Raw genomic sequence first — 16,983 nt, 5'->3', positions numbered from 1 at the left:
GAAGGGTGCACACGGCTGTCCTGGCCTGTTCGAATGAGGGAGCGTCTAGTAGCCAACCATCTAGATGTTAGTACGTATGAATTCCCTTCAAGTGGAGATAAGTGCAACAGCTGCTATGAGCTTTATGAATACTCTGGGATCTGCGTTCAGTCCGAAAGTCAACACTCTACCTGGAAGTGCACATCTCCCAGGGACAGGAGCAGACCTTTTCTGTGAGGATGTCAAATTGGGACATGAAGATAAGAGTCCACTGCACATAACCAGTCAGTGCAGAGAGGATAAGAGCAGGAGTCATCAGCTTAAATTTCTTTAGGGGTAAAAAGTAATCGAGGCATGACCGGTCCAACAATGTCCTCAGACTCGCTTGGTTCTTCTTGGGGACAGTAAATCGTCCGAATTAGAACCCTTGTCATTGTTGGGAGATGGGGAAGACTAGCCTGTATCCCTTTGCCACCACAGATATAATCAATGGATCCCTTGAGAGGACACCATTGATCGGAGATGTGTTGACCCAGACAAACACATCATTTTGGTTTCTCTGAACCTTGGGAAGAAGTGGTGCTGGTGGTAGCCCTTTGTGTTTTTCTGGGGACACAGGGGAACTTATCTGGTTGCTTCTGCCGCCTCTCTAAGAAGCCTTAAGTGGTTCTAGATATGATTTGCCTAGCAGACACGGTGAACCGAAAAGACTTAGGGCCTCATCACAAGTTTGGCAGGGCAGTAAAACAACAGCAGTAAAACAGGGGTAACACAGTTATCACTGCATTACCGCAACACAGTACTATAGGTTTGTTGGTGAGGTGGAGAAAAATGTTGCAAAATCGGCAGAATTACCACTGGCTGTAAATTCCACCGAAATCCCCACGGAGTCTATGGACTCCATAAATAGGGACTAACACTGCCATACCACCACTTGTGATCTGGCGGTGATTCCACTGGACCAAACAGCAGTAACTGTAAATCTGTTTGGAAGTATTCCGATGGATTTCCCACCAGACTACTGCCAAACCAGTAATGAAGCCATTAGATGGCTGTTTAGTTAAAATAGCTAAGGATGGAGGTTTTCGATTTTTTCTGCTCCTCGTCACAAGAATCCTAAAGGAGCTGAGATCCCTCATAAGGCAAGTCTATGATATCTTTTCGTGGGCATCCTACTCAAAGATAAACTAACAAAGGCATGTAAACCTCTCCATGTCTGATCCAATGAACATGCCCCTAGCTACGGTATCGATATAAGCCTCCTCCCGAATCTACCTTCTTCCACTCTGCGACCCCCTCCAGCTAATCCAGAAAAGGACAGCAAGACTTATCCTTGGCCTTAAGCCCAGGGACTGCTTCTCTCCTGCCCTAAAAAATCTTCATTGGCTCCTGGTTGCTGCACAGATTAAATTCAAATCCCTCTGCATCATCCACAAGGCTGTCTGGGCCCAGGGACCACACTATCTTCAACTTTATCTTACAAAATACTCTCCCTCTAGACCACTACATTCCACTGGCACCAACTCTTTGTGTGTACAGTGTTTTGCTAAACAGAGGGTACGTGGTCGATCACTTTCCTCAGCTGGTTCCCTCCTATCGAACAGACTCCCCTGCCTCTGCACCTGGAGCAGGACTTTCTTAAATTCTGGAAGCTCCTCAAGACTTTCCTCTTTACCTCCTCCTTCCCTTCTTCTCTTCTCTGCTAATCCCACAGTTGCTGTGATTGGTGTCCAGAGCCCTTCTGCATCCTCGGGCCCCTGACCTCTGTAAGGAACTCATGGAGGCAACAGTAAAGACAGACACAAGTGATCACAGTTCAACAGTGTTTGTTAAACTATGAATGCAGGGTGGAAAAACATCAAACCCAAACCTAAATCTAAGATGGGAGCAAGCTTCGACTATCAAATGAAAATAAGGCTGTCTTTGTGGCGTGTCAAAATAAAAGGACTTATACTAAGAAAAACCTGTTGCCAACCCTTACTCTAAATGCAAAAGAAGTGTGGGGTAAAGTTCTCAATAAAGAAATAATATTTCACAAAATAATAAGTCAGGATGTGATAGCCAGGGGTCTCCCTTCCCCATGTTTTGAGCACGGAACAAGATGGATCTTCTGAGCACAGCGCACACTCGAGCCTTCCCAGCACGTGTCAACAGTTCCGTATCAGCTATCAGGTTCTTCGATGGTTAAGTCTCTTTTTAATAAAAGTCTCTCGTTTGTTTGTTTATTTTTAATGCGCAACAAACCCAGAGGTAGGAGGGCACAGCAGTAAGAAAATGCCAGGCTTACGAGTTACACATTTGTACACGTTACAGAATAATGCACAGCAAAACAAATAAATGTACAATCGGCACTGACATTACAATAATATTACAGGGCAATGTAGCAGTGCTAATAGGCAATTCAAACTATACAGGAAATATACAAACTATACAAGAAATACACAATTGAGGCTTTGACTAGTGGTCTAAAACAGCGTTGGTTCTAGGTGTGGAGGAGGTGTCTAGGGATCATTGGCATTGATGTAGTTAATGTAGTTCTTTCTAAGGAGTAGGTAGGGTTGGTCTACTCTCAACTTATAAGGCAAGGCATTCCACAGTTTAGCAGCCTTCCCAGGAAAGGTGTTACCTCCAATCTTAGTTAGTCTGAATCTAGGTACTACAAGGCAGTTGGTGTTAGTGTTCTTGTCGGTCTGGTGGAGGTTCTTCTAGTTAATTTATCCATGAGGTAACTAGGGTCAGCGTTATTAAGGGCTTTGTGCGTCAAGGAGATCATTTTAAACTGTATTTTATTGTCAGTGGAGAGCCATTTATGTTGGCGTCTGGTGGGAGAGATATGTACTCTTTTATTTCTGCCAAGCGCAACTCTTAGGGCATTATTTTGTAGGGGTTTGTAACCTCTGGTTGGTAGCTTTGCTAGCACCACTGTAAAGGGCATTACAGTAATCGAGTCTGGATAGAATTAAAGCTCTAGCCAGAATCAAGCAGCTGTCGTTAGAAAAGAAGGGTCTCCCGCTCTTATTAACTTGCAAGTGTAGGCAGTGCTCGTAGCCAGAGATTTCACTTGTTTGTCAAAGGACATGTTGGAGTCCAGGTAAAAGCCTAGGGTTTTCACTTCCTTGGATACCTTGATGATGTTACCGTCGATATTGAATGAGGCATATACTTGTCCTAGTTTGTTGATGTTAGAATGCGTGCCCAGGATTATCAACTCTGTTTTTTTATCATCATTCAGGCATAAAGCATGTGTAGCCATCCATGCCTGAATGATGAGATATCCCCTATTCACCAACTCCAGGCCCCTACTATGATCCCCAGAAAGCGGGAGGAGAATCTGTGTATCATCTGCATAGTTAGTGTAGGTGATACCCAGAAGGTCCAAATCATAGAACAAGGGTTTGGTGAAAATGATATATAGAGTGGGGGAGACACAGGAGCCCTGCGGGACACCGCTGAGGATAGGTGTGGGGTCTGCTGCTGCCGAAGGGGAGAACACTCTCATGGTTCTCTCACTCAGGAAGGATTCAATCCATCTGATGGCCTCAGAAGAGAAGTGAGCTGCTGAGTCCAAATGTTTACAGAGGACTTTATGGTCCACGAGATCAAATGCAGCTGAGAGATCAAGTAAGAGGAGAAGTGCTGTCTTCCCCTTATCTCTCAGCTCGTCAATTTGGGTTTTTAAATCAATTAAGGCAGTTTCCGTCCCATGTAGAGGACGGAAGCCAGACTGCCTAGCTCCTAGAAGGTTATGTAGTTCAAGGTGCTTTTGAATCTGGGTATAAGCTACTTTGTACAATATTTTCAGTAAAAATGGTACTGTAGTAATAGGGCGGTAATTAGTGGGGATGAGAGGATCCAATGTCTGCTTTTTGAGGAGTGGGAGCACCCAGGATTGTTTTAGATTGGCAGGAATAATAGCAGAAGAGCAAGAGGCGTTGATCAATTAGGAGATGAATGGTGATAGGTCTCTGGCAGCATCTTTTATTATCTGTGCTGGGCAGATTTCACCTTTACAGTTTGAGGGTTTGAGAGATAGGATGATTTTTTCTACCTCTAAGGTAGACATTTTAGAAAAGTAGAATTTATTGGTTTGGCAAGTGGGTGTATCACTAGATGGTGAGAATTTGGATAGGTGCTGTGAATTCAAAGTATCTTTTTTTGTTGTATTTTATTTTGGAGTGTGTATATTTTATTTGCTAGCACATGTTGGATGTCCACACACCAGGTCTTGTCCTTAGTGCATATATCAGGTGTGACAATTGGTGTCTCCAATTCCTTCAGTATGGAGAAGAGTTCCTTCATGCAATTAGAATTGGCAATGCGTTCATAGTAGGAAATCCGTTTGGCTAGGCAAACTTCGTTTTTATAGTGCAGGGAGATGGAGGGTAGGTTAACTTTATTCTCATTGGATGGACAATGGCTCAAAGCCGCAGCACATTTTCTTTTCATGAGGGGTAGGTTCTTTAGTTCTGGCATAAACCATTTGTTTAGGTGGGCTTTGGGTTTACTTGTTCTGAGTTTAAGTGGGGCTATTTTATCCATTGTAGCAAGCATGATTTTATTGTTTTCATGGACCAATGTACTAGGGTCCAGGTTGTCTGGCAGTGCATTTTGGCTTTGGTGGCCTGATGCATTCAACAAACAAACACAAAGTTCAGTTCCACATATACTATGGGTGATGGCTTGACCCTTGGGTCCCCCGCTTCTGGGCGCTGACCCCTCACAAGTAGTATTCAACAAATCACTTCAACAGTTCCTTTCTCAATGAACTTTAGGTGATGACTTCCCATCCCTGGATCTACTTCTTCCGTGTTTGGAATCCTTTTCAAACGCTAGCCTCTCTCCTTCAGGTTCACAATGGCTTTTCTTCCATTCAGGAGTCTTATTGTCTTTTCAAATAATTCACTGCGGACATCCCGCCATCGGGTTCATTCCTTTCAACACACTGTTCATACACTGATTTCACCATACAGGATTTATTTCCCTTAGCTTCAGAATCATCTGTCGGTCAAAGACTTTCAATGGTACAGAGGATTTTACAAGACCCCTGTATGACCACTTTGACCTCTCTTCGCCTCTTCCCAAGGCCTTCTGGTTATGGTAGTCTCTACCATTGGGTAATCGCCCAGAGTTTCCTGCGTGAGCACCAATGTGATTCTGGGCGTCTCTGCTGCTGGTTATCCCCCTCTTTTCAAAATAGGTCCTTTAAACCTTTCAATGTTCAAATTAGCTGCTTGCTACTTTTTGTTCAACACAGTTCGGTTTCTTATCGACTCTCTCCTCGACTCACTGGCTGTGATGAACCGCTTGGCTTCCTTCTCCTTCGAGCCAAGGTTGGTACCACCGAGACGAGCATCTCTCGCCCGCTTGGTTATCAGTGGAGGAGGGTCTCGTGTACCGTAGACATCTGCTGCAACACACGCTGGCTATTGTTTCCCTTTTATCAAAATGAGACTTTTGCCTAGACAAAGGCTTTTCCTTTTGATAATTATATATGTATTGTGGCAGACCGACAGAACATATGACACAAGAAGCTATCTCCCCAGGTCTGTTTAACATCTATGTTCAGCCATTGATAAGGCTCATCACCTTCCATGGCTTCACTTGCTATGCCTACGCCAATGACACCCTGATCTTGGTCCACCTAGATCTGGCGGTACCTGAGATGGCTGTCAGGCTTAGGACAAGCTTGGAGGCCATAGGAGAATGGATGTCCTTTAACTGGCTGAAACTGAACAGGGAGAAGACAGAGATACTGGTGGTGGGTCCCTCTGATGCTTCTGCTTTCTGGTCCCCCCTCTTTTGGCCCCCTCCACTGGGCTCATGTCCCATTCGTGTGCCAATTGTTAAAGATCTAGGGGTGAAAATGACTTACTTTCTCTCTATGTCCGCTTAGGTTAGCTCTATTTGCCAGGTGGGGCACGTTAAGCTGAAGGTACTGCTGAAAGTCCTGCCTTTTCTGCCCCTCCAGCACCGGGCTCTGGTAGTTTCTTCACTGGTGCTATTATCTCTTGATTACTGTAATGCGCTGCTGCTGGGTCAGCCTGCCTTCTTGATCCAGCGCCACCAGATTCTACAAAACCTGGCGGCCCGGGTTGCCACTTCTACCCCCTGCAGGGCCTACATCTTACCTGTGTTACGCTCTATCACTTGCTTCCTGTGGCGAAAAGAGTGCTGTTTAAGTCTCTTCGTATGGTTTTCCGTGCCCTACATGGGACTGGGGAGGTCTATTTGCATGCCAATTTCCAGTTTTATGTACCTTGTCGCTTTCTCTGCTCAGCCAAAGCTTTTTTGGTGGAGGTTCCCCACTGTCCCGGGTCGGTTGTCGTGCCTTTTCGGTGGCGGGGGCAACCCTGTGGAACTCCCTCCCTCTAGCCATGCGGAGGATGGATGATTATCTGGCCTTTAGGGGGTCTCTGAAGACGTATTTGTTCTAGTTTCCCTTTTTTTGCTGGGTAGCGCCATGATGCCTTCGGCATCTGAAGAAGTAGGGTCTTCAACATATTGTATTATTAAATGTTTGGGATAAACACCTATAGAGCCTAGGGCTTTATCTACAAAAACAGAATGTTCCTTTCTGCAAATCATCTAAGCAGAAAGGGCTCGGATGGGTTAACTTGTAAGGTGTCAGGTTTTTTCGGTAAGGCAGGTCTATAGTTCCAAAAGCTATTGTCATCCCTCTCACATTGATAAATGACTCACAGGGGTTCTTCAGTTTTTTGTGTTGAATGGGGAGGAGACGGGGAAAATAAGGTGAACGCCTAGGGCGTCTATGGGATTCTACAACTAAACAGGGCGTTCCTCTCTGGGAACAAGCTAAGTAAAAGCTGGCAGGATAGGCCAAAGTAAGGTGTCAGTATCCTCCATCTAATAAGGATACCAGTTTCCCACAGGGTCTCTACTTTGAGTCTCAGAAATATAGGGTTAATCTCCTTCTTGATTCTGATACACAAAATCAAGAATATAGTGCCCAGCCGCTTCTTTTCTGCTAGTCACAGGTTTATAGCGCACAACTCGTTATTTGTAATCCAGCCACGAAGATGGTTTCTGGTCTTACTGTTCCAGGGATATATGATATGATATGGCATTTATAACGAGCCTGTACACAAGTGTTTCTAGGCACCACAAGACAACGGAGGGAAGACATAGAGAGGACAAGAGAAACAATCCTACTAGGCCTTGTGTCGTTTGGATCGTGCAAGTGCGACTATAGGAGTGCAAAGGGAAGGAGAGGGGGAAGTGCAGGGAAAGGGAAGGGTGAAGTGCAAGCAGGGCAGCATGGCTCTGAATAAGTGCAGCCAGGGTATTGCGGCTCGGTAACTGCAAGGAGGCAGGGGGGCTATAGAGGTTACAGTTACGGCCCCTAAGTGCACGATAGGCCAGGAGGCAGTGCAAAGGAAGGCTGGTCATGGTGGAGCCTGGTACCCAGTGAGACTGTGGGGGAACCATGTAAACCAGTCCCAATGCCCCAGCTCACTCGCAAGGGATACAGTGCCCCTGTTACTTTTCAAACTGGTGGTAACGGAATTACCATTTACCAAGTATGGCCCTGGAGTGGAGGATTTACCTCCAGCATCACACGCTGGGGGTAAATCCTCCCACTCTCAGCCGCAAATAGGCAGAATTATAGCAGCAGATTTACTGCCATGGTAATTCCTCCAAAAAAGCACCATTGAGTCCAATGTAGTCAAAATAAATGAGGATTTACACTGCCACTTGTAGTTTGCCAGTAATACTGCCGGACAAAGTGCTGTCAGGTGTATTGACCCACGTTTGAGTCATTAAACTGCAACATTTGGTGCTGTGGGCTTAGAAAATCCAAGATGGCCAAAAAGCCCACATGTGCGCCAGAACCCAGGAGAACCGCGCAGTTTGTGCGCACACCAAAATGGTCGCCTAACCTTCCACCCACCAGTGCGAGCGTGATGGGCCAGGGGTGCCATGAGTGGAATGTGTGCCAAAGGAAAAACAGCAGTGCCTGTTAGCTTAAAAAGCCCTTTGAAATCACCTTGGTTTCTCTGAATGCAAGCTAAAAATGCCTATGTCAAACATTGCAGGATATTCAAAAATCTCACTGAACACCAGCAGACATTTGGCAGAATGAAGTTTTGTGTGCATACAAAATCTGGAAAGAAAAAGAGCCCAAAACAATGTTCATAACAAAACTGGCTGAGCTGTGGAGGTCAGCAGCTTAAGTTAAACTGAACTGAAAACCACTAAAATCGAAATGCTTAAATTAAATGAGGGACCTACTTTTGAGTGTCACATAGTTTGTAACTGTTGAAATGGCATAGTTTTGAACTTAGAATCAGCACTCTAGCTGCATGTGTAAAAATTGTCAGTTTGATTTGAATGTAGAAAACTGGGAACAAAAGGTGACATTTAGCTGAAACCTGGCTTAATGAAACTGGATTCTGCCTGACAACTACCCCCGACAGGAGTTGAAACTGGATCAAGAGCTGTGTTCCCAGGCCTGGCTGCATTCTGCTGCCCCCGCAAAAAGGAGGTGACACCTCTCTGATTGAATTACCTGGGGACTGCAGGAAACTGAACAATGGACTCAGGCAAATGTTATATTGGGGGGGCCGTAAAGTGGCTTCCTCTTGGGAGAAGTGGGAGAAGTGCCTGTGAGAGCCAGCTGAGCTTGGGGGAAGTGGATAAACCAGTTCTTCCACCATGTGATGTGGGAAGCCATACCCATTTTTGACCAGGGCATAAGTTAAAAAGATAGATAACTCATAGTGCGGACTGGTCAAAATTATATAAGTAATATCATTATTCTTGTTATTTTTCTGTGCACGTTTTAAGAGGCGTTAGGACCCTGTGGTGTAGTCTGGGGGGTTGCTAGCGGAAAATAGGGTCTCACTCCAAATGTCTGCATGTTAAAAATCTGACACTTCATCAATTAATGTCCATACTCCTTGCGCACATGTGTGTAATTTTTGGTAAATGTCCGATATTGGTAAACCAGTCAAAAAGCGCAAAATGTTGTCATTTCTGAATGCAAGCCCCCAGGAAGATCAGACGCGGACAAGCATGGACCATAAGGAATATATAATGTGTACATGTAATTTCAACAAATTGTGTATCTGGGAAATATATATTTGAATCAAATATAGATTTGTGGGCAAATTGACCAGGGGAGGATCCTCTGACCCATAAACAGACCTCATCATGATGACAAACCATTTCCTTCCCCCAATCATGGGAGAGGGGAGAATTGGGCCAATGACAAGTAGAGAGGGGCAGGCTCAGTTATGCCACGTACAGACCCACTTCCAAAACACATAAAAAGAGACTGCTGGGACAGGTAGAGAAATTCAATTCCATTTTCTGCGGGACGCTCTGCCGGGAGACTCCAGACTTCACATCCATCAATCTTCAGAGACCAGGAATTTACTTCAGAACTTAAAGCAAGGGCCTAAACCCACAAACTGAGAACTCTTCTCAGCAGGCCTCAGCATCCTTAAAATCATTTGCAAACTATTCCACAGCCGGGCGAGCTGTCTGAATTCTTTTGCCAAGAACTTTTGCTAGTACCCAGAAAGCAGTGTTACATCCAGAATCCACTTGATCCGGACCGGAAAGCAGAGCAGTATCCAGAACCAGAGGCCGCTGTATCCAGAGAGGCTAGACCAGCAGAGCAGAGCTGACCCAGACCGCTGTGAGCAGAACCAGAGATCCGGATCGCTGCGAGCAGAACCGGTGCCTGATTGACCCGCCGAGCAGACAGAACCGCCGCCGGACGTGTTGACCAGATCCATGACGAGGCCTAGTTCAAATTTATATTGTGAGTACTAGCAGAACTGTGCAGAACCAATCTCTTAGTTAAAATAATCTAATTCAAGCTATTATAACCTAAGTAGAACTGCCTCCTAGAAATCGTGTCATCTGTCATTTTTAAAGCTGCACAACTGTCACCTGTCAATTCTGCAGCTGCAAGCTGTCACCTGTCATTTTGAGTTTTACTTTAAATCCGAAAATCTACCTTTATTAAATCGTCCGTATCTCTGGAACCGTTTGGGCTAGGAACGAAATTTCTCCACTTGTCAAAATAGCAGCTCCATTCTTTCCTTTGTTAAAAATCTGTTTGCAACCTGGTAATAACTCATAGAGCATTGCTAAAGTGAACCTGAACTAATACCAACAAGCATCTCTCACTCACCCTGAATCTCTAGAGGGAATTAAAATCAGTTAGCACATTTTCCGATCCATTGCCATCACATTTAAAAGCATTTGGGCCTGTGTTTCAAACTTCTGCCTGTTTCCTCTAAGCTTGCTGGGGGGGGGGGGGGAGACTGAATTCCGTATTGTATTTGATTGTATTCCCGAAGACTGTGTGTGTTACTTCCATCTCCTTGCATTGCATTTAGGGGGGGGGGGGGTGAATTGCCACCAGAGGAAAAGTGATTACATTGTCTTTTGTTTCATCATTGCGTTTCCTTGGACCATATAAAGCATTCTTTCCCACCTTATTCTTCTGTTCCTATTCATAAGTTACCTCTTGCTGATTACTGCTCATATTCACAAGTGCAATATCCATTATCAATTTATTTATAGAAGTGTGATATATATATATATATATATATATATATATATATATTGTTTATATTTCTCAAATAAACCTTTTAAATTTGCAAAACAGACCTACTTCTTGGCTCAGTGGGGTCAGGGAGATTCTAAGAGAGGGGTGTTATATAAGGGTTGTCATCCAGAGTACATGAACTGGACCTAAAAATATATCAATAAGGGTTTCCCTCAGCATCCCAGACTAGGCATTGACTTAGCTGTAGTGTTGAAGTGAAGCCGCTTAACAGTGCCGGTAATGGTAATTCAGTTTGGTGATATCTCGACGGATTTACCACCCAGATACCACCAAACTTGTAATGAGACTATACAGTAGGGAGGTATCCCAGCGCTAATTGCGCCAGGATACCACACGCCAGATCCTGAGTTGCGGTGGGGAGTTAAATCCCCATTCCCATGACCCAATGGGGATTTTGCGGCGCTATTAGCGCTGAAAAAGTGCGGAAAGTAGAGAGTTTAACCTCCAGCAAAAAGCTGGAGGTAAAACTCCCACTTTCCGGCGAACACGAGATCGGGTGGGGCGGTAAATGTGGTGGTAATAGCGTTGCAGACGCCAAACTCATGATGAGGGAGAGGGGCACTATCATGTCCCTAGCACTGTTAAGGGATAGGACCAAGCCTGATTTGCATATGGTCTTTCCTGTTCTGTAATGGCTTGGCAGGTGAAGAACGATGGTCGGAGGGTTGCCCAGAGCAATGCCAGTAGTTAAGATTCAGCCTTAACGTTCCAGCCATTAACTCTTTGTTTTTGCTTTGTCACCCCGAGTGGGACGGGTATGCCCAGACATGGGTCCCGTGCCTGCTGGGCTTAGAGACCTAAGCTACTCCTCAATAATGAAGCCCAACAAGGCTGAAACATGTTTCAGAATGCTTGTGGTCTCGTGCAGATGGGATGTGACCTAGAAGTTCGGGCTCGACTGCTCTTTTTGGGGTTGGACCAAGCCTGATTTGCATATGATCTTTCCCCTTGTGTAACGGCTTGGCATGTGAAAAACGATGGTCTGGGGGGTTGCCCAGAGCAATTCCAGTGGTTAAGATTCAGTCTAAACCTTCCAGCCATCATCCCTTTGTTTTTGCACACAAAATAAAAGACATATGTCTGGAGCCATCATGAACCAAAAAAACTCAAAACCCTTGTGTAGAAGTGTTCAGTCAACAACAGCTGAAAGGACTACATGTTTGAAAGTTCAATTCTTGGTGCAGAGAAATGCCACCTATGTCAAATGCACACTCTACAACAGCATAAAAAGATACTTGCATGGTTTGCAGTGGTAGAGGAAATAAATCTTATAAAGCAGAACTGCACAGAAAATTAAGATGCACTCACGTTGCTCCAGAATTCATGATGCAGGCCGCTACTTGACAATCACAGCTCCTCCCATCATCGTGGTTCATTCCCAAGTTATGACCGAGCTCATGGGCAACAATGGATGCAAAAGACTGAACATTGTTGTGTGGGAACTGAAAGTAAAGCCACATCAGGTTGTTAAAAATCACCTCTTCTCCAAGTTCAGGCAAATTAGAGCCACTCTATTTAACGAGACTTCAACATTCACGTACATTGTCACCTTTGCTGGTTGTTTTCTTCAGACTTTTCAAATAGAAGTATTATTTCAATATAATATAGGTTACTACTGAAGATTTACAGATTTGCATGGTGTCCGGTCAAAGGATCGAATTTAAAGGCTTGACGGGTCAAAGGATCGACACAAAAGGATTGACGGGTCAAAGGATCGAATTTTTTTTTAAATTATATATTGTTTTTGGGGTTTTCGTTTAGGGAAAAAAACTTGGTTTTTACCACAAAACAGGGGTTGGGGGGGAAGCCCCACCCCCAAAAAATAAAAGTGAAAAAAAAAGAAAAAAGAAATTCGATCCTTTGACCCGTCGATCCTTTTGTGTCGATCCTTTGACCCGTCGATCATTTTGTTGTCGATCCTATGACTGGGAACCGATTTGCATTATATGGATTATAGCATTTAACATTTTGAGGAGAGTAAATGGAAGACACTGGTATATGTCCATGTCATAGTTATAGATAAAGCGGCGTGGACCGGGAAATCATATCATGCCACCTTTATTGTATATATTGGCCTAAACCCAGTCGCTCTGCGAAGAAATCCGCGTTGCAAGGTCCTGACCTTAGCTCAGTATTAGCTGCCATTTTAGGTTCATCCACCATTTTAGATTCTCTCTCTAAAGTCACCCTGTGTTCTAAGATGGTGGACAGTGTCGTTTTGAATGTAACATGGCCGTCTTGACCTCTGTGTACAAGTTAATGTGTAAACTGCCTGCAGGCCAAATGTTAGGGTCATGTACTGAAACCTTGTCCTTCATTGACCTGTGTATAGTGTGCCAACGAAGCTAATCCATGAACATATATCATGCACAATACTGTTTGAGCATCTCATGTGAACACTTGTTTTACTATATTGTATAAAGATATGTGCGAAGGCTCAACGTGAAATCCAAAGACACTCTGTTGCTATTGTAACTTGTTGGCAAATGTATTAACGATAACCCCTAAATGTATAGATGCATAAATTAGGAACGATCTCGGCACGAACCCTAGATGCGAGATTCATTAACTTACAAGTGGGTTGGACATCATGTTTTGGATTGTATAAAAGGTGCGACTATTCTGATGTACAGCCCCGCTCACTAAACACACCAAACAGGGCTGGTATTCGCTGTGTTGTACTGAGGGCCTGATAGCTATCTGTTGCTTTGTCCTTTGAAACTGTTCAGTTGTAGAATAAAGATCTGTGTATCTTTTGAACCCGCGTTGTGTGTATTTCCCTCTTGGGGTACTCAGCTTCGATATCTTCTTTTTTGCTTTCACAGATGGCGCCCAAATAGTGACCCTGAAGATTGATGCCAGCTCGTTGAAGGTTGACGCGGCTGTCGCACTTCGATCAGACGGTGTAAAAGCAGCCCCCTTTCCTGAATGAGAAGCAACACCTCAGCACCGCTGCACGGCCCGATCCCTGGATGGTGAGCATGCGGTCCGAGTCGGCATCTTGACGAGGGTACACTTATCGAGGCGGGCAGATTTGCCGAAATCACCAAACACGAGGTAAAATTTATTATAGAAATCTTAGAAATCCGATCGGACCTCCTTATGCTTGATCATGTAAATCGGACCCGATTCTTAAGTATCCTGATCATTTGTTTTGGTGCATTGCACTCGCGAGTTAAATTACTGACCAGGTAACACCAGTATTCTGATATGCCTGGGAAATTGTCTACTTGTTTCAGGGCGTTATTCCACAGCGATAGACAATCTTTGGAATTTAGCCGTCCGGCGCCACAGGAGGGGTCGCCGGCTTGTACTATGTACTGTAAGCATGGCATTGATAGTATAGTGTTTAATGATATTTGGCACAGACAAACTAGACATGCTTCCGAACTCCAGTGGCCAATCAATGGTAGTTTTGGAATTCCTCGTATTGAATACTTAGAATCCATTCTATTAAAGAAAAAGGCTAGACCTGCAGCATTTGATGCATTACTGAATTTGAAAAATAGAAGCTTTACAGGAGCTTAAGATTAGAGAAAAACATGCGCGCCGTCATAAAACGCACGCCGAAAAAGCGTTGTTATATGACCAAGATAAACAGTCTGAGTCAGCTAGGAATATGGATAGGGCTTTCTCAATTGGTATCCAGAAAATGTATCCTTCTAAAGATTTTCATGTTTCCGATGAACTTATCGATAAATTGTTAAATGAACGAAGGCCTGGAGCCACTGCGCCACCTCCGTATGTTCCTCTTCCTTCTGGTTTGCCTCTTCCTGTTGTTATTCCACCTCCTGCTGCTCCTATCGTTCCTCCTGCTGTTCCTCTTCCTCCAGTTGTTGTTCCTCCTTTTCTTGTTGCTCCTCCACCTGCTCCTCCACTTTTTCCCGTTGCACCGGTGTTAACTCCTCCGTTGAACTTGCCTACCCTCCCTCTTCCAAGTGGTCCTGCACCGCTTGTAGTATATCAGGGAGCGGGATCGAGGGTTGTTAATCGTAATACTGTACCTCCAGAGAAGAAACGTGAGTTAATTGCATGGGCTAAGCATTGTATGGAGAAGGGTGATCGAGCAAATGTTTTTGCCACACTTTCTAATATGGACAATTTTCCTGAGAAAAATGTTTTTATTGAGGGATTAGGGATTCCTCTGGGTGTAATGTGGGACAGATTAAACGATACAGATCTCCCCCAAGGGTTGAGGGATCTGAACACTTTAGCGTTTTCTAGAGGCACTGCAGAGAAAGTACAAGAGCATGCTGAGAGGGTATTTGAGTATAGAAAGGAGTTGGAAAGGTTACAGATGAGGATGATTTGAAGATAGTTTGGACATTATGTATGTGCAGAAACGGTTCCCTTCCTTGTCGTAAATCGATATCTGAAGAAATGCGAATTTGTATGAAAGAAGCGATTAGATGGATATCAGACATGTCGATAACTCCAGTGGAAGTATATGACACATATAGTCAGTATATACCAGCAATGCAGAGGAAAGTGATACAGGTAATGGTAGAATACCTACAGGATGAGTGCGTAAAAAGAAAGATTTGTTGTCCCGCAGAGTTATTGAGTATTTACAAGAGAGCTTTTTCACTTGACACTTCTTCGGCTGCTTTAGTGCTCGATTTGGCTCTGTTGCTTAGTAAGCGTTCGGAGTTGCCTACTTCCCAGTTGCCTATGAGAGAGGGTCCTCCGACATTTGTCCCAAAAGTTGAGATTCCGGCTAATCTTGCAACAGGTGCCGCTGCTCAGGATATTCCTGCACATTATGTGTCACAGTTTGTTCATGTCCCGTTTTCGAGACAGGAAGTGAACACCATTAGACAATCTATTCCCAACATTAGGAAAAATCCAACAGGGTTCTATAAAGAAATAGAGTCTGTTTTGCAAGCCCCAGTATTCACCTTAAGTGATATTGATCTGTTATTCCCCGTACTCCTGCTCGTAGATTTGTGGAAACAGGTTAGGACTATAGATGACATAGCAGGGTTAGGAGATACATGGGCCAAAATAATCAGACTCAATGGAGAAAGGCCAGCTGGCGAGAAACGGCCTCAGGTGATATTAACTTTACCTGACAGAATCGTTGCAAAATTAAAAACTATAATTCCTGAAAAGATAATTATCTGGGACAAGCTTACGGCCTGTGTCCAAGGGAAGTCTGAGGGTGCTACCGAGTTCTTTAATCAGTTCGAACAGGTATTCTCGGATTTCAGTGGACAAGACTTAGACACAGAGTCTGGGAAAAGATTATTCGTAGACAAATTTGTGCGTGGATTGCTGACATCCAGTCGCAAATTATGTCTTCTGAGAGCGCTTGGCAAGCGAAGTCTCAATCAGAAGTACTGCACATGGCTCAGTACTATGAGAATCGTGTCAATAATGAAAAGGAAAGAGTCGAAAAGAGAAAAGGCGATTTAAAGACAAAAGTATTATTACAGCAAATTGTTAGAGGCCCTAGAGGGGGTAATTCACAAATTAGAGGTCAGTATGTTCCACAAGGAAATGTGCCCTTGGGTCCTGTAAACATTAACCAGTGTGCCTATTGTAGGCAAGAGGGTCATTGGCATGCTCAATGCCCGATCCTCCAACAGAGGTCAAATAACACGTGTGGGAATACGGGTAGACGACCCAGAGGTCGCCCGGGTGTAGGGGGCCCTGGTAGAGGTCAGTTTACACAAGATTCACAGCAACCTTTTTCACAGGATAATCAGACACCAAGTGTGGATACTAGAAACATATTCGATCATCCTTCTGCTGCTTACCTCTCTGAAGAACTTCCTTTTGATGATATTCTGTTTCGTTAGGATTGCCTGAAGCAGGGTTTGGAACCGACGCCTATTCCCGTTTATCAGAAAGGTCCCTACGTTGAAATGATAGTGGGAAATAGGAAACATCTATTCTTGATAGATACAGGGGCACAGGTTCCAAACATTCCACTGTCAGAGCAAACTAATGTTTCTGTAGGGTTTTCTGGCACACCAGTTGTCTGTCCGGTTTCTTCGCCGGTACCTATTTCCTTGGGTCCATTTACGGACCATTGTCCATTCCTTTTGACTTCGATTTGTGGAGAGAATTTGCTGGGGTTGAATCTGTTGAAGGAATTAAATGCGGTAATTCATTGTTCCTCTGATGGAGTGCGTTTGACGATTTCACCACAGCAACTTTCTGTCTCTCAATTCTTGACTAGACCTTTGCTGCCGGAATTTAGTGATGTTCCGGAGTGTTTGTGGGCAATTGACGACAATGATGTCAGTGTTTTGCAAATTGAGCCTTTTAAAATTGTCTTGAAACATGGAGTAAATCTGCCACGTATTCCACAGTATAAGATTTCAGTCGATGGTGAGCAAGCTTTGAAATGCATCGTCTCCGATTTTGTGCATTGAGGGGTGCTTGAGGAAATTGCA

General features: G+C 44.3%; 1 protein-coding gene across 2 annotated transcripts in view; it reads right to left on the bottom strand.

Moving 5' to 3' along the window:
* Positions 1 to 16,983, bottom strand: part of ADAM9 (ADAM metallopeptidase domain 9) — a 1,404,333-nt gene that overhangs the window by 758,825 nt on the left and 628,525 nt on the right. For both annotated transcript variants that reach the window (XM_069617919.1, XM_069617920.1), the window contains exon 11: positions 11,891 to 12,024. In XM_069617919.1, the coding sequence (XP_069474020.1) occupies positions 11,891 to 12,024 (134 nt within the window). The remainder of the gene's footprint in view (positions 1 to 11,890; positions 12,025 to 16,983) is intronic.

The sequence above is a fragment of the Ambystoma mexicanum genome, chromosome 10 (genome assembly GCF_040938575.1).
Source record: "Ambystoma mexicanum isolate Mex_15411 chromosome 10, UKY_AmexF1_1, whole genome shotgun sequence".
In the NCBI taxonomy this organism is placed as follows: Eukaryota; Metazoa; Chordata; class Amphibia; order Caudata; family Ambystomatidae; genus Ambystoma; species Ambystoma mexicanum.
The sequence above is the reverse complement of the archived record's forward strand: the minus strand, read 5'-3'. Positions and strand labels throughout refer to the sequence as shown.